This window comes from Sebastes fasciatus, chromosome 9 (assembly GCF_043250625.1).
Source record: "Sebastes fasciatus isolate fSebFas1 chromosome 9, fSebFas1.pri, whole genome shotgun sequence".
NCBI classification, from domain to species: domain Eukaryota; kingdom Metazoa; phylum Chordata; class Actinopteri; order Perciformes; family Sebastidae; genus Sebastes; species Sebastes fasciatus.
The window spans coordinates 11,176,688-11,195,380 of record NC_133803.1 but is presented as its reverse complement, the minus strand read 5'-3'; the positions used below and the strand labels follow the sequence as shown (position 1 = coordinate 11,195,380).

Genomic DNA, 18,693 nt, shown 5'->3' with positions numbered 1-18,693 from the left:
TCCAATGAACTGCCGGAGACATTAAACATTAACAGAGAATAACATTGCAGAGAACAATGCCTTTTGATTGGCGGCATCCATGAAATGGAGCTTGAGTGACATTGTAATGAATGATATTCTTTGGTTGTGTTTGCAAACCAATAGATTGGCCTCCCACAAAGAACCGACGGTGTGCTCCTTTGAACTAGCATTTAGACCGACAAACACAAACATTTGCCAAAAAACAAAACCCATTCAATATTCATAATAGGGCTCCCAACGGCACTGAGGGCAAATCACACATCAAAATTTAAAACAGATCTATTTTTTATAAGCGCTCCGTCAGATTGCCCGTGTTACCTGTGGAGCTGGACTGAGACCTATTCACAAATGCACACAAAGCACACACCACATTGAGCGGCGCCTCCCGGTTATGCGCTGTTTCATGACACCCTGTTTTGCAGTGAAGTACTGAGCAGCTTATTAATCAGCGCTGAGAGGTCTCCCATCCATCCAGGCATATGGCTGCTTGCCTCTGGAACATTTTAAAGGCAAGCAGGTCTATACAACAACCATTAAAAGCACAGAGAGCCATATCCCTGTAAATTATTTAGCCGGGAGAGGGTAGTAAATCAGCGTGAGTGTCATATACTGAACATGGCACATGCTGGAGTGAAAAATGCATACAGAGCGACTATTCACACTTGGCGCCGAGCGTGGCATTTAAAGCCCCGTGTCGTCCGCCATCGCTCCACAGCCCTGTCGACTTCAGTCACAACTAATTCATTGAAGTTGATTATGAATGATCCATTTTGGGAATTTGTACAATTGCACTCTGCTGAGTATTGAGCTTATGTACACCGGAAGCGGTGGCTTATGTTATGTTTCAAATCAATGCTTTTGTTTTTTTACATCATTATTTAAAAAAAACGAGGCAAGCAGAAAAGCTCTCCAGTGCATCATAATGACACGCTATGTTAAACCTGCAGTAGGCATAAAAATGTTTGGCATCACTTGGCAAAACTTCCATAATAACTTTTCAGCATATTGTAATTCAAGTGTTCTGAGAGATAACTAGACTTTTTGAACCTCCTCATGGCTCTGTTTTCAGGCTTTAAAAAAAATCTAGCCCGTGATGGGAAACTTTGGCCAATCACAGGTCATTTCAGATAGAGCGTTCCTATTGGCTGTGATTCAACAGAGGCAGCTGTCAATCATTCGCGAACTCCAACCAAATGGTCAAACTAGGCAGCGCTGATCAAATATGAATCAATATTCTGTTACTGTAATGCCTATTTCTCACCTCAAATGTTTTCAGAAACATCTTGTAGTGTACTGTTTAGCTGTAAAATTAGAAAGTTTGCTCCAGCTGGTGGGCGGTGCTTGGTATTTCCTCAGCTGATCTCAACATGGCGGCCGGGTCACAAACTTTCTCATTTTATAAAAGCCCCCAGGAAGAGCACCGGTCGTTGATGCCAATTTTTGCAGTGGCCAAACGGGGGTACTACAATTTCTGTGTCCATCAGATGATGCCATTGGGCCCAGAAAGACTTTTCCCCATAGACTTACATTGGGAAAGAGACATCTCTAACTCAGCGGATCATTTTTTTCTTTTTTTTTAGATGAATCTACTTCCCAGTACGAACACTTGAATAGTCCTTATTTAAATCATTAGGTCCTAAAAGTTGTAAAATGCACTAATAGCCGAATCCAGAGTTATTTCCCTTCCTCCGTTCATGTGAATGAGACCCAGACCGAGGCTGGAGTGAGGGCTGGGAGGCGGAGTTAGCAAGCTGTGACGACAGCGTGACGGCTGTGACCCCTTGACCGAGCCATGTGACCGAGCGGACGCTACTGTGCCTGCTCCATGGGCCCAATGGATGCGGGAGATCCGGGTATTTTTCCACTCGGAAGTCGAGCCATTTTGGCTTCATGCGCCACTGAGCAATTCTCATAGGAATGAACGGGGCCCCGCCTCTGAGGCTGTATCCAGTTCTCTTTATACATCCATGATTTTACATCTAAGCAGTACACTACAAGATGTTTCTGAAAACATTTGAGCGCTGCCTAGTTTGACCATTTGATCGGAGTTTACGAGTGATTGTCAGCTGCTCAGAGACAGCAGGCTCCAGCTCGGATCTGATTGGTTGTTTTCCTCCGGTCTGTGAAATCTTGCAGATACCATTAGGAGTACCGGAGGACACAGAGGAACATGATTTTTTTCAGATTACCTGTCTCATGCACTACTGTCAGGATATAGTGACCGTTTTATAAAAATAAGTTTTTTTTAATCACATTTGCTCCAATTCTACCCACTGCTGCTTTAAACATATGATGAACAGAATACTGACTTGAAGCCACTTTGACTAATATGACACTTTTGTGGCATTATGAGAGGAAAGCCTCGCAGAAATTTGTATTTTCAGAAATGCTAAAGCCTCAACAACCCAAACTAAACATTTTGTAGTTTAGCAATAATCAGTCCTCCTTCACACAGCTATTCAAATATTCCATTTGTAATTTTTTGAGGCAAGAGTTATTCCTGAACGTCGGTGCTTGAGATCTGGCTTGTCGACAGGCTTCACTGTGACTGACACACTCATCAAAATGAGAATCCTTCTTGCCTGGGGGAACTGTGATACCTGTCAAATGGTGGATATCTTTTAATGTTCCTGTCTCAAATGCATGTCAGAGCAAATGCCAAGTCATAACATCAGTTATTACCTGGATGTTCAACGCCTGATTCCTCTTATTTACCTTGGGTTTCAAAAGATCCCTTCACTTGTCTTTCCCGCTTTCTTTGTGGTGAGAATCATCCCCGTGACAGTTGTTCTATCTTGAAATTTTCAGTAGATTTCATCTGTTTATTTTTTGATTGACTCCTTGGGTGTGCGGCGTGTGTGCATGTGTAAGTTCTGTGTGCTTCTTCTCTCATAATATTTAAAGGTTGATAGCTCGCATTTGCCAGCTTTCATCTTAAAGAAAATTAACTATTACAGACATCAGAAACACTCTGCAGGCTTCTGTGTGTTGTGTGACCTCCAGCGTACTCATATACTGACTGTCTATAGGGGGAGCTGTTCAGCATATGACTGTCAAAAAGATCTGTAAGGTCATGTCACATCGTAGAGAGGAAAGCCAGTTTCTTGTCACATAAAACACTTGATCCAAACTGTGGGGGATGTCGAGTGTCACACTTAAATCTATACTGTTTAAACACCGTGCATTATATGTGTTCTTTTTGTCTTTTTAGTTTGCCTTATTATAGGAAGTTAGGCAAAAAAATTTACTCCAGACATGAGGGCTCTGTTTGGTCTAATTTTCAGAGGTAGGCATATTTTTTTCAACATGTCATAATTTCAGAGGTCTTACTGAACAGAATTATGTAACTTGATACAAAAAAAAGTCTAATAAGGGTCGAATAATTTTCTAAAAACATGCTCTACCAAACGGTTTAATTGATCTTTTATAGTAAAAGCAATAAAGCTAATGATGCAATTAAAATTTGCTATTTTCTACTTCTACTAAGTAGAACAACTTAATTCATTATAATTACGGTACAGTTAATATGATACATTTAATGTTATTTCATTGTATGCTGAAATAATTTATATGATTATTTTTTTTTACTGTCAAAACGGTTGAATTGTCCTTTACTGGTAAAAGTAGTGATTCTAGGATGATACATTTATAATTTTAATGAAATAAAAACCTTATGAACATTCACCATTGTTAATATAATTTGTTAATGTCATCATATATTTGATGAAAAAAGTATATAAGTATGATTTTTTTTCCCATTTCTGAGATGTTTTCAAAGTAGCCTATACTGTAAATATGGTAAATATCTAGAATAAATATATGTAAATAATATAGTGCTGGTAATTTTACTAATTTCATGGTAACAAATTTACATATGTTGGTATACTAACCTATTATTAGCATATTAACTGTACATGGTTTGTATTTTTCTTTTACCATCAAGTGACAAACATTTGGTAGAGGCCTATATTTAAAAAAAAATAATAAATGTATAAAAATAAATAAATAACTTTTCTTTTTTTCTTAGTGAGGACATTAAAGTGTTAAATCAAATATAAATAATTAGACATGATGAAGAGGACTCATCCTGTCATGCCATTTCAACAGCTCTGCTCCCATCAAACTCACTACATGAAGTGTCACTATGTCCACTGCCTCAGACGACAGAGGGAAGATCTCACAGGCAGACTCTGTATCACGTGGTCCGCAGCTGAAATGCACTGTCTGTCTGACTCTCTGAATCTCTGTCTGACTAGCCACAGGAAATGAAGACGGACAGCACAGGTCTTCTTTATCTGTCACAGGACATGGCACATTTGGACAGATGTAGGAAACCCCTCAGCATGGGGCTACTACACGACTTTATACAGTCTAGCACAATCTGTAAAATTGTAAAATGAATGACAAGATCAGTTAGCTTCTAAATAAAACATGAGATCACTAACTGGAACTAAACTAAATTAAAACATGATTTATAGCTACTTGACATTATTGTTCTATTTTTCTTGCCTGTTTGTTTTTCTTGTAAATATAATCACCTAAGAAATATGCAGTGGTTATATTGTTAAATCTGTTATATTTTTCCTTTTTCCCTATGACATAATGTCCCTATAATCATATTATCTGGAAGGAAATACAACAGAGCCTTTCTTGATTTTCTTAGACTCTTACTTTTTACACAATAATGTAGCCTACTATTTTAAATAAGCAACTTATTTCAAAAGAAAAACCTGCTTGCTCAGCACACGGCCGCCTATAATGTTTTCAGTACACCTTCTGCTGGGCAGAAGACAACAAAAAAGGGAAAAAACAAATGGATTGTAGGTAATTTGAGGTTCAATTTCTCAGTTAACACTAAAATGCGTTAAAGCAATAAAAGTGATGCGAGCCCCCATATTTCCTGGGGCTGTGTTGCTGTACGTCTGGCCCAATTTGTCTCCCAGTCAGGCCCATTAGTCTACTGCACTCCCTTCTTAATACGCTCGGCTCCCCCAAATGCCTCAGATCAATGTGTGATACATCGCAGCATCATCACTTACTGCATGTGGATGAGTTGAGAAATGTCCCCTCTCTCCTCTTATTTCCTTGGAGAAGTCTCTATTGAAAGTCATATGGGCAGCGGCAGAGAGAAGTAGTTTGGTTTGGGGCTTGGCGGCGTGCAGGGGAGGGAATTGTTTGGTCCACTGACATGAATGAATTGCTGGAGTAATGTGGAGGCTGGTAATAGTTGAATAGTTTATATCAATGTGATAAATATAGCTCTCATAAATCACATAAGTGTTATATATTGCTGTTTTTCCACACTTGGCTCTGACCAGGCAACTCTGGAGAATATCATATAGTGGAGTGTATACAGAAAGTTCTGGGTCTTCAGTGGTTCTTTAAATGGGATAATGGTCCTATGGAGCTCCACTTTTATATAGAGAACTATTAACACTCCCATATGTTTCTTTACAGGTTCTGTTTCTCCAAAAAACACTGCTGAGGTGGGAAATGGAGGCAAATACAAAGGTAAGTGTGTGTTTACTCCTTAATTCTTATTAAATTAAAGGAACAGTGTTTAGCATTTCAGGGGATCTATTGGCAGAAATGGAATATAATATTCATAACTATGTTTTCAATAGTTTATAATCACCTTAAAATAAGAATTGTGTTTTCGTTAGCTTAGAATGAGCCCTTCATATCTAAATGGGGAGCGGGTCCTCTTCACAGAGTCCGCCATGTTGCTCTGCCATATTTCTACAGTAGCTCGGAAAGGACAAACCAAACACTGGCTCTAGCGAGAGTCTTTCACGTTTACACATTACCTGAAGGCCACCGTAGTTCTCCGACACGCATGTGAAACTGCGATAACATGACCTGCGGAGTGCAAAACCGTGGTACCGCCAGCCGCCTTCTGACTTCCGTTGCTCCTAAAGTAGTGTTATTTTGGTAAGGATGGCATCCAAGCGAGGCGAACGGCGTCACCACGGTTATGCACTCGCCGGCTCACGATACCACAGTCTTGGAAAGGGAGTAGTGAGCAGAGGGGTACTCAGTTGGTTGCAACCTGCAACCTCACCACTAGATTCACTTTAAGTGAAATATCTACCCGTTAGCACAGAACTCACTTGATGAGCGAAGCTTTTAATATTATAATCAGTGGTGTAGTGGAGGGTATACGCAGGTATGTGGGGTATACCCACTTCTTTTAATGGCAGTTTTCAGTATACCAACCTATCAGCCAAAAGGCCATTGGAATATATTGGAGAGTATACACACTTCCTCTTCTGTATCTTACAACACATCTACCTAGTACACCCACCTTATCAATAACCACTAAACCACCGGTTATAATCATGTTACTTTAAGTGTAGTCATATTTTGAATAAGCAAAATGTCGTAATAGTAGCACTCATGTTAGCTGTGTGTGTCAGAGAAATTAGCATTAGCTAGAAAATATGCTAACATATCTCAGCAGAAACTTTTCATTTGAGAATGGGTTTTGTTTGTAACAATTTAAATAGTTGGTTGTAATAATTGGTTGTGTACTGAAGCCACATTGTGATTTATTTGAATGCATAAACAAACATTTGACTTTGTGAGGCCCCATTAGGCTCGAGTTGGGCAGCAAACTCTCCAAACACCTATAATGAGTTTAACTGTTATTCATTTTTTGGCAAAATTGGTATGATTTAGCTCACTTGCACAGCCAAATTTTAGATACGGGGAGTGTGTGAGAAGGCAAAAGGTTTTTATTTGCAATTCAAAGAGGAAAAACATTTAAATAGCAGGGGAAGTTAGCCACCCGAAGCCACTGACAACCAAACCCCCCTCCCCCGCCCCCAATCAGCCAAACCCCATGGGTGCCGCTGCCAAACATGGGATGAAGTCTTATAAAGTAACTTTTGCTTGTATCCACTCTCCTTCAACTTGACTCAATCTACGCCCACTTCAGTTTGTTGTTTTATTTGAAAATCCCTTTGAGGATGTGCCTGAACTTGCTGCATCCAGCCATTAGTCTTAACGCGTAGGTGGATCAAGCAACGATGACACCTATGGAGCAAGATTCTCCACTAAAGAAGAAGTCATGAAGCCAAACAGTCACACCTTTCCTCAAAGCCAACACATGTTGATGCTACGTATACAGCCCTGTCCATCAAAACATGTACCCAGCAATACAAGATACATCCACAATAATGTAGATTTTTCCTCTAACCTAGTTATGTGATTTAGTGTTTGGGGAGAGGTCATAATGTGCCATACAACAACATGTACAAATCTGCATTTGTTTACAATGGAAACTCCACAGAGTAACTTTATAGCTCTCATGTAGCGTTCAGTCACTAAGAAGCTTGTTTTGTCCTCAAGCTAACTGTACTAGTATGCAAATATTTTCAGATTTGAATAAGACTGCTCAGGACCTGTATTTCTCATGTGTTTGTGTGGTTTCTGCTCAGGATATGAATGACAAGTCCTGCCCGGTGATGCCAGGTCAACTTTAATAATTTTAATATATTGTATGCCGTAACCCCTCAACTCATGGAGTGGTGCACAGAGATCATTCTTACAACCATTCATTTTATTATAAATTATTTATAATTTGTTCCATACAGTAGCTCTATCTTTCATTGTAATTTACATCATTTCATTTTCTTATGGTAATTTTTATTGCCATGTGTGCAAGTGTAATATTTATTTCCAAACCGATTTCACTCATTTATTGCGTTGCTTATTTATTTTCTACTGCATGGCCATAATATTTTATACAATCAAATGACATTTGGTTTGTATTTTTTTTTAAATTTTATCCATCGCTTGGTGAGAAATTTGGACATTTAAACAGAATAGAGGAGGTGGCTAAGGTTTGTGCACTTCTGATGGAAGGATTTACTTAGTTACTTATTTCACCAAGCATGTATATGGCATACGTATTTGTAATTAATGCCAATAAGAAGCTTTACAATACAATACATAACAATAAATCTGTATAATCGACCAGGGTGGAAATTTAGGTCTGGTAGTCATATCGCACAAAAAATAATTCCCCCAAAATAACAAGTCAAATATGAGCCAGCTTTAGGGCCTTTTGTTGTATATATACAATATGTGCATGTCAATGTGCATAATACAGTAACCTCAAATAGGCCTTACCTGCAGACGGTCATCCAATAATATAAACAATAACATTTAACTTTGTTTTACATAAAGTCATCAATCACGTAGTTATTAGGGCCGTCATTGTATTAAAGTATTAAATCGCAAACTAATCACACATTTTTTATCTGTTAAAAATGTACCTTATAGGGATATTTGTCAAGTATTTAATACCTTTATAAACATGGGAGTGGACAAATAGGCTCCATCCATCCATCTTCAACCGCTTATCCGGGATCGGGTCGCGGGGGCAACAGCTCCAGCAGGGGACCCCAAACTTCCCTTTCCCGGGCCACATTAACCAGCTCTGACTGGGGGATCCCGAGGCGTTCCCAGGCCAGAGTAGAGATATAATCTCTCCATCTAGTCCTGGGTCTTCCCCGTGGTCTCCTCCCAGCTGGTCGTGCCTGGAACACCTCCCAAGGGAGGCGCCCAGGAGGCATCCGTGCTAGATGCCCGAACCACCTCAACTGGCTCCTTTCGACGCAAAGGAGCAAGGACTCTACTCCGAGTCCCTCACGGATGACTGAGCTTCTTACCCTATCTCTAAGGGAGACGCCAGCCACCCTCCTGAGGAAACCCATTTCGGCCGCTTGCACCCGCGACCTCGTTCTTTCGGTCATGACCCAACCCTCATGACCATAGGTGAGAGTAGGAACGAAGATTGAACGGTAGATCGAGAGCTTTGCCTTCCGGCTCAGCTCTCTTTTCGTCACAACGGTGCGGTAAAGCGAATGCAATACCGCCCCTGCTGCTCCGATTCTCCGACCAATCTCACGTTCCATCGTCCCCTCACTCGCGAACAAGACCCCGAGATACTTAAACTCCTTCACTTGGGGTAAGGACTCATTCCCTACCCGGAGTAGGCAAACCACCGGTTTCCTGCTGAGAACCATGGCCTCAGATTTAGAGGTGCTGATTCTCATCCCGACTGCGTCACACTCGGCTGTGAACCGATCCAGTGAGTGCTGGAGGTCGCAGACCGATGATGCCAACAGGACCACATCATCTGCAAAAAGCAGCGATGAGATCCTCAGCACACCGATCTGCAAACCCTCCTCCACCCGACTACGCCTCGATATCCTGTCCATGAATATCACGAACAGGATTGGTGACAAAGCGCAGCCCTGGCGGAGGCCAACCCCCACCGGAAACGAGTCCGACTTATTGCCGAGGATCCGAACACAGCTCTCGCTTTGGGCGTACAGGGATTGGATGGCCCTGAGAAGTGCCCCCCTCACCCCATACTCCCGCAGCACCCCCCACAGTATCTCCCGGGGGACCCGGTCATATGCCTTCTCCAAGTCCACAAAACACATGTAGACTTGATGGGCATACTCCCAGGCCCCCTCCAGGATCCTTGCGAGAGTGAAAAGCTGGTCCGTTGTTCCACAAATAGGCTCGTTTTATGAAAATAAATGTATATATTTATTATTGGAAATCAATTAACAACACAAAACAATGACAAATATTGTCCAGAAACCCTCACAGGTACTGCATTTAGCATAAAAAATATGCATAATTCATAACATGGCAAACTGCAGCCCAACAGGCAACAACAGCTGTCAGTGTGTCAGTGTGCTGATTTGACTATGACTTGCCCCAAACTGCATGTGATGATCATAAAGTGGGGATGTCTGTAAAGGGGAGACTCGTGGGTACCCATAGAAACCATTTTTATCCACATATCTTGATTTCAAAGGTCAAGGGACCCCTTTGAAAAAGGCCATGCCAGTTTTTCCTCGCCAAAATTTACTGTACGTTTGGAGCGTTATTTAGCCTCCTTCGCGACAAGCTAGTATGACATGGTTGATACCAATGGATTCCTTAGGTTTGCTAGTTTCATATGATACCGGTAGCTTTAAAACTGAGCCTGCTACAACCTAAAAGTCACAAGTTGGGTTAATGCGTTAAAGAAATTAGTGGTGTTAAAACAAATTGCGTTAACAAGTTATTATCGCGTTAACTTTGACAGCCCTAAAAGTTATTAAATATTTTTTTTTCCAGGATTGTAAGTTGTGGACATTCCCTGGAAGAGATATCAACTTGAAGAGTATTGACCAATCAGTATATCTTCATCCAATACGACAGAAGACCTGCAGTTTATGTAGTTAGTAAGCATGTGAGTCATGGTAATTGGTGGCCCACACCCATGGAAATGACATCATGTACTCATACTGTCATGTAAGGCCGGTGACACACCATCAGGATTTACTCATAGAAGGGAGAGAACAGCAGAAGACAGCAATTATGCGGTAGACTGAAACCTCAACCTGTCAAAAAAAAACAACCTTGGAGAGCCAATGCCTTTATCTCAAATTAAGTTGGATGACTCTGCCTTTGATAATCCACTGGGTGGCTACGCACAAAGACAGACGCTGTACAGTGTCTTATATTGTATTCACACAGCTTCAAACAATTAGAATAACCTTGCGATTGTGCGCCGTGAACGCCCCGAAGATGCAGTGCTTAGGCATTGCTGATTCCAAGGCAAAAAGCCCTTTGCAGCTGAGCTCATGCCTGACATTTTCTCTGCTTTTTTACATTTATCAGTGACAGACAACAACCTCATCAGCTCGGCGTACCACTCCAACACACTCCATTAAGGTGCCTGGAATAAGGGTGCATTTCCATAAAATATTCTTTGTCAGAATGCGAAAATGGGCAAATTATCTGAACACTAAAACACCCCAGCGCACCGTAGATCCCAAAGCAGACAGAAATGACCTCATTTAGGCTGTCTAAGCACAAGAAAGTGTCTCGCTGGTTCCGGATCTGAGTGGCGCGGATAGATCAACACTGCCACTTCTCTCGCATCACCTGGATGAGCACTTTACATTTGTAAATCAATGAGGGTAACCACATGTAGAAGAGCTGGGAGGGATTCCTGTCTGCCTTGGCACAGATTTTGAGAACCAAATTACCTCTATTACCGCTCTCAGTTGGAGACTGCATTCGAGGATCAATCTGTCGGAAAAAGGGTGCTTTAGCGTTGATGGATATGACATGTGACCAACAACAATGTTGATTTTTTTAATCTCCTGGATAATAGGCAGATTTAGGACGGATTTGCCTGAAGCAGTAGATCTGGTTACGGCCACTGAGTCTCTGCTTTGTTTCATGCAGCTCACTTTATGGCTTCATTGCTACAATCACAAAAAGCTGTGGACACCCCAACAGCCCGTATCACCATAAATCACACACTGACATAATGACAGTCGCGTGCTCCGGCTAAGAGAACACCTTTTTACTACAATTGCAGCGCAAAGACGTAGTTGAGGTATAGGTACATGTAATGTACAGTATGCATAAAGGCTGGTAACAGACAAAGAGCATTCTCCGTGGTGTATAAGTAGATGTATAATCAAAATGTGTTTGAAAATTAGCTATCTATTCTTGTAACTGCAAGTAAGAAGTGCACATAAAGTAAACAGCGCAAACAAAGCCATTATTGATAGGCCTCCTTTTTCCCATCAGCGAGAGCTTTTATATTGTAATCGCAGCCTGATAAAACAACCGCACATACATAAAAGATAATAATCGCTCTGTGACTTATGTCTGGCATGGGGTTGAACATTATAGCAGCTTCCCCTTATTGACACAGCTGTTACACAAACTATAGACTTGCCACTGCAGACGACGGCATGTCTTTATATTGTGCCACACACCCACTAATGACAGCTTTAGTGGTGGTAATTCAGTAGGGTTGAATATGGGGTTAGGTGTGTGTGAGTCACGTCCTGGGCTCCGCCCCTACCCCCCCTACCCCACCTCCTCTTCACCAGATGTCCTGCCAGGTTTCCTGCAGTGTCTCTCTCGCTCTCTCTGAGGATCCAAGTATCTCCCAAGAATCCAAAATGGCTGCTTTAGGTCACAGCACAAGCATTTTTTTTAAAGATTTGTGGTTTTTTTTTTATACCTTATACCTTTTTTTAAATAGTTCAATGACTGTGTTTTGTCCTGTTTGTTGATTGCTGCTGATGTGCATTTTTGAGACCATCCACTGGGCAAACCAGGCAGGAGCATAACTGTGAGTTAATGGAAAAATTCTCTTCATAATCTGAAGGAAATAATAATAATAATAATGTACTTTAATGTTAGACAAACACTTACAACCTCTTTAAAAAGTCCCGGGAAACTTTCGGTGGAAACCCAGCTTAATTGTTCTCTCGAGACCCTCATCAAACTATTAATTTGTTTTTAAAAAAAAATCATAACACCAAAATCAGCATAATTCACTGTTATTTTAATTATATTTAAATGATTAAATATGTAAGTTTTCCATTATGCTGGTTTGCTTTTTGTTCTGCAGAGCTCCGTGCACACCTCAGCACTTTTAGGTCTTGATGGACAAATGAATATGCACTTTAATACTCTTGCATACTGTAATAACCCCATGTTCTCTCTCTCTCCTCTGTGTCAGACCTCCACAGTGCGGGAGGGAGGTAGGGAGGAGGGGCTGGGTAGGTGGGAGGGTTTGTAATTCATGCACACATGTGCCTGCCTGTTCCTGCAGTGACAGGGCCAGGAGGAGGGGCACATGATAAATTGCCTTTCCACCGGGGACCCTCCGAGCACAGCCACCATGATGTGTAGAAATGGAAATTGCTCCCTTTCACCGTCATTACATCAGTTTAGGGCGCGTGTGGGCCTCATCCACTCGATGAGAGGAGTTTGTTGCGTCTGAATAACCGCTGTGAGATAGATAGACGAGGGACAGCAGAGCTGAGGAGACATTCACTAAATAAATAAGAATAACAACTGGAACACAGCTGGGTCAACAGTATGCCCAAAATAACTGAAAGACCAAAATCTATGTTGTTTACAGCCAACTATAGCAAGCATATATAGGCTGCATGTGAAATAGTGTATAGGCCTGGTTTTACGCAATGTTGATTTAAAGTCATAGTAAAATGATAATTAATGTGGCTGCGTGAACTTAATTATCTTCTCATGCACCGATTTTACATCTCTTAAGTTGTCTATATGTTCAATAATTCAATAATACAATAAAGTTCAAATATGCAGCTGATTTTCCTTATGAATATCACAAACAGAATCAGTTGTAACAATATGTGCAATGCCGTTATATCTGTGCAAGAAAAATAGAAGGAAAAAAAAGACATAATAGAAAAATATCAATTGTTCATGTGGGATGTTATTTGTAATTTTAAATATATAACTTCAATATGCGCCTGCAAAATTCAAACCACGATATTTGTGAGTGTTTGATGAAAATCCCACAACTTTGCACAAGATCTTTTTTTTAATAACAAATGTAGTGCTGTGTACATTAGATTTACAGGTGGATGAGATTATCAAATGCAAATAATTAAAAATAATAGCATCCTGGCATCCTGATAATGATGAAAAATAACCTATAATTTCACATATATATAAACCAGTTAATGGCCTCCACGTCGAAATATCACCCTGGTGGAGCATCAGAGGCTTGCTCTTGGTCCACAACAGCTTCATCATAAATTAATTTTTTTAAAAAAGGTTGTAAAATATTCTAGTGCATTAAACCTGAAACCAGCAAATTATTCAAGTCAACGTCCGTCTTTCTCTTAAAGTTGTAAAATTGATTTTCACTGTTTTTGTTTTTTTTGGATAGTTTTATTTTAGCAATTTAAAACGCATGTCTGTGTTTATAATCCACAGAAAATATGCTGTCCTTTTCCAACTTTTTTTTCCTGGCGTATTTCACAATCTTTTTTATTTTACGCAGGTAAAGTAGCGTGTAAGCTACAACACCTGTCAAATAATATATCAAACAACTTATTGACAAAATTTACCCACCAGTAAACTAAATTATCTCGTACAAATTCACTTTATAAAGCCCGTTTAACTCTGTATACACACACACCTTCTCAAACACACAGAGGCTACACACACACACAACCAATTCCCACTCTCATTCAAGTTGCATGTAATTTAAACTTTATAACACATGTGCTCTGATAAAAGTAAACGTTTAAAGCTTCTTAGTTATTTGGCATATAAACTAATATAATAAAAAGAAAGAAAGAAAGAAAGACAGAAAGAAAGAAAGAAAAATGCACATATCAGCAGATCGTCAAAATGACTTCTGATAAAACAGCAATGACTTATTTTAAAAAGTATGACAGCCTAGAAAATATATATAGGCCATGTTGCGGAAATGATCAATGAGGTTTTCTTATAACCCCATTAATTTAACAGACCAATTTAAAAAAAAAAAAAAACTGTCAGTGGAATATAAATCCAACTATTATTTTTACACTGAATAATACTTCAGAAAATGAGGCACACGGAGATATGGAACAGAATTGTTTCTTATTTTTTTCCAGAATACATACAAAAAAATACCAATTCTCTTTCCAAGGTGTACACACACCTGAAAAATAACGGCAATTTAAAATGTGGACAATTTTTCTGAAATTTTTAAGAAACAAACATGCATGTAAATTATTTTTCTTTCTCAATGAGACATTAAATAAGAACAAATACAATCATAGCAATTTCAAATTAACATCGAAATGAAGAACCCTACTTTAATTAGTACTCTAACATGTGTGTGTGTGTGTATGCATGTGTGTGTGTGTGTGTGTGTGTGTGTCTGTTTTCATTTTTACCAATAAGAGTTCAACATAATGCACTTTTTGAGTTGCTCAAATATTTTTCTCCATTTTTCAGCTATTATCAGCCTGCTTTTAAGCAGACATAAATAAATACAGTTGAAAGTCCACGGATCCCGCCCATAAGTTTTAGCGCTGTTAATATAAAAGTCTTTATATTTTTGCATTCTTAGAACTATAAACTTCTCAAAGTCCTTTTTTGTTTGTTTTTTCCCTCTCACTGGTATCCAAGCGCTGAAGCTGTGGTGAGTCTCTGTCCGTACAGTGCGTAAGGGGAGTAGTAAGGGCCGGTGGCAGCGGGCACCGGAACAGGCGCTCCGGTTGGCAGCGGGCTTTTGGAGTACGGATGATACCGGCTGCTGAGTCCTAACGCGTGATGCGGGCTCCTCAGAGCCAAAGTCCCGGGACTCCCAGGCGCACCTGAAGGCGGCATGTGCATATGACAAGCCATGGCCGCTGCTGCTGCGTTGGCCAGCGATGAAGACCCGGGATACCCAGATATCAACTTCTCTGCTCCGGTAAAAGCAGTGTGAGTCCTCAGGTGATTCAGCAGCTCTTCTGAGGAGGAGAACCGCTTGTCGCACGGTCCGTTTGCAGACACCCAGTTACAAACGTGAGGCAGAGGGTCATTTGGGAGCATGAAACCGTACGGGTACAAGGGGTGTCCGGTAAACGACGGAGCCGACGTGTGGACGCCGTGCATGTGGTGCGTCGGGTACATGAGTTGGTAGCTGTTTTTGAGCGCGTTCGCTGCGGCCGCTGCAGCAGCTGCGGACTCGTGCGTGCAGGACGCGCTGGCTGCGCCCGCTAAGTGGCTGGCACAATGGTAACTGAGGCAGTAAGGGTCTCTGCAGAGGCTGGCGGACATGATGGAGGGCGGAGAAGCTCCAGCCAGAGGAGAGCCGGCCTTACTGCACCCTAGTGAGTTGGCCAGCTGTGCGTTCACCAAGCTCCCTCCGTGGGACAGGAAGTGTTGAGGGTAACCTGCGTAGGCCCCAGCCAAACTACCTGGGTACGTCATACCGGCAGGAGGCAAAGGGAAAACTGTCTGCCCGGGTTTGTAAGGAGAAACCGGCGCCACGAGTCCTGCTGAGCCGAGAACTGACGCGGAGGATACAGAAGTTACAGAGTCCGAAGAGGAGGTGTTTTTAGAGCCAGGCGTCGTCTCCTGGTGTTGGTTGACCTCCACGTTAATTCCACCACAGCTCACGCTTATCCTGCTGTGGCTAGTGGTGCCAGAGCCGTCCGTAGAGCCATTTTTGTTGTTGCAATCAGAATCTTTCTTGTCATCCCCGCCGCATTTCCCCTCGGATGGCATGGGTGACGCAGAGGTGGAGGAGTTTGGGCTGCCTGTCCGAGGCGTGAACGGCTGGCAGGTGGCGCTCGGCACGCGGAAACCAGACTTCTCACGAGACTCTCCTCTCTCTCCTCTCTCGCTCGAGGACGAGGAGTCCTTCTTGTCTGATGGCTTAGAGTAAGGTTTGAAGCTCGACTTGTCATCCACACCGATGTCGCTCATTTTCAGAGGACCGGATTTAGATTCCTTCTCACTAGATCCATTGGTGACGGAGGAGAGTTTGGAGGAAGGTGGCGGGTCCGGTTTGCCGATCTGAGAGCAAGTCTGAGCCAGCAGAGCCAATGGACTTTTCTTGGCATCTAGCTGCAAAAAAAAGATGATATAGATGTTGATAAACGCTATAAAAACGAACACTTTCTTTAATGATTACAATATATACAGCCTGAAAGAAAAGCCGTTTAACATCTTGTCGCTAAATAATAATTAATGTACTACTAAAGACATGTAAATCCAGAGGACAGATGGTCATTTTTATAATGGGTTATGTATGAATAATGGTGATGTGTTTTGTTTTTTTGTCTGAATGGGTTATATATGAATAATTTTTTTTTTGTCTGATCTGTCTTACTTGTCTGTCTGTCTATGGTAACAGTATGTCTATTGGATGTGTACTTTTTTCTCAAACTGAGCTGCAAAATGAATTTCAGTGCAAACTGACAATAAAGTTGTATCGTATCATAATATGGATATGCGCATTTTCCAAACGGAATGGAGGAATTACGCACGGCTCTTCCATGAACAAAACTACAATCGGGTTGATTATTAACAACAAACTGTGCGTCTTTATGCTGCACAGAACTGTTTCAAATACCTGGATCACATTTTGGACAGGATATATTACAGGAATAGGCACCCCAAAACGCTATTACGCGCAGCACTCCTAACAGAAATAAGCCTATAATAACATTGTAATGCTATCAACATGAAGTATTATAAATGTCCGTGTCTTACCTCTATGGGACTGATGGGTGTAGACGGTAAAGGCTGCAGATACTCCGGGTGCAAGATGTGTCCCGACCGGGCGGTAAGCATTTTCAAAACCTTGATTGGAACTCGGTTCGCTTGCCGTAGTGGATCAGACGGAGGTGCGGAGTGGAGAAAAGGCTTGTTGATGCTCGCTGAGCTGCTATTCCGACAACTGCTGCTTTCCCAGGCTGCTGCTACACAAATACCACTATGTTTGAGGACAGACGCCGAGGGCGACGTGATCATGTCCCAATTCAGTCAGGAAATGAAACGGCGGCGTCAGATTCATGAAGAAAAAAACAGGAAGGAAAAAAAAAAGAATGGTAAAAAACGCTTCAATAATAAGTATAATCCTGGTAGAATAAAGGGAGCAAGGCGCGGCAGCTGTGTGGAAGAAGAAGAAGAAGAAGAGAGCGACCGTGCGAGGTTATCGCAGATCCGTGGCTGTGTCTGGCACCATGAGCGCTGCGCCTTCAGTGCGTCAGTCTGTGCGTCTCTGTGTCTCTGTGTGTGCAAGTCCTCGCTCTGTACTCCCGAAGTACGAACTGGTAGAAATGTTCACTTCAAAAGCAGCTGAATTAGTCCGAGATTAAAGCCTTTGCCGCCTTCCAATCAAATGGGACCCTGAGGTGATTGGAGGGTCAAGGGGATGTGACGTTCTCCTCTTTGTAAGCGCCTCCATTTCGACAGCTCGAGGGAGGAGATAGGAGGCAATATTGTTGCTTACTGGGAACGCTTACACCGTTTTTAAATGTTGGTGCTATATGTGTTCTATGCACACCATGAGTGGGAATATAATAGATGACTGTTAACATTATAAAACAGACACTTTAATTTTTTTAATTATAGGCTCATATGATCATTTTCGTCTAATATGAAAGATGTAATATCACCCTTTTTTACATGTTGGTGCTATACGAGTTCTATGCACACCATGAGTGAGAATATAATAGATGAGTATTAAATATAAGTATAAATTATAAAACAGACACTTTCATTTTTTTTCATAGGCTCATTTGATCATTTGGTATGATATGAAAGATGTAATTGAGTTTTTGTTTTTTTAGTATGGACGTTAAATCACTCAGTTTATTCACCTTATTTGCTGGGTTGACTTGTTTTTATCACTAACACATTATTTTTAAGTCTAATAAACAAATGTAAGTTATGATGGCATGATCTATTTCTAATTATTGTGGCACATTTTTAGTACCGACCTTTTTCACTGCTTCAATGTCATTATATTAGGCTACTAATAGAATAGAATAGAATAGAGACTTTATTGTCATTGTCATTGAAAACAACGAAAAACAGTTTAGCAGCTCTTGGCAGTAAAAGCAAACATTAAAAGCAAACATAAAAACATTCAAATCAAAAAGTAGACAAATAAATGGATCATAAAGTTAAAATGAATAGCTACAAAAGATAATACTCATTCGTGAAGTTAAAAAGGTGAAATGTGTTGTCAGAAGTCTGTCATTAACTTAACAAATAGGGCTATTTTTTATTATTTTATTCTCCAACTCTAACTGTCTGTCACCTCGAGAGACGCGCACAGTTTGCAACACATCCATCCACTGGGACTTTTTTTTC

The 18,693-nt window shown here is 41.0% G+C and overlaps 2 protein-coding genes across 5 annotated transcripts in view; one reads left to right on the top strand and one right to left on the bottom strand.

Moving 5' to 3' along the window:
- The window catches only part of lrmda (leucine rich melanocyte differentiation associated), a 346,704-nt gene that overhangs the window by 53,910 nt on the left and 274,101 nt on the right, over positions 1-18,693 (top strand). For all 4 annotated transcript variants that reach the window (XM_074646026.1, XM_074646023.1, XM_074646027.1 and 1 more), the window contains one exon: positions 5,479-5,532. In XM_074646026.1, coding sequence (XP_074502127.1) covers positions 5,515-5,532 — 18 coding nt within the window. In that variant the 5' untranslated portion in view covers positions 5,479-5,514. The remainder of the gene's footprint in view (positions 1-5,478; positions 5,533-18,693) is intronic.
- znf503 (zinc finger protein 503) lies at positions 14,457-17,889 on the bottom strand. Its single transcript, XM_074646017.1, has 2 exons — positions 17,086-17,889; positions 14,457-16,437 (listed from the first exon to the last, which is right to left on the bottom strand). The coding sequence occupies exons 1-2, from the start codon at positions 17,344-17,346 to the stop codon at positions 14,995-14,997; spliced, it is 1,704 nt and encodes a 567-aa protein (XP_074502118.1). The 5' UTR covers positions 17,347-17,889; the 3' UTR covers positions 14,457-14,994.

Coding starts and splice junctions, on each gene's coding strand:
- znf503 (XM_074646017.1), bottom strand. CDS start 17,346: ATGATCACGTCGCCCTCGGCGTCTGTCCTCAAACATAGTGGTATTTGT. Junction 16,438..17,085: donor CACCCATCAGTCCCATAGAG/GTAAGACACGGA, acceptor TTTTTTTTGCAG/CTAGATGCCAAGAAAAGTCC.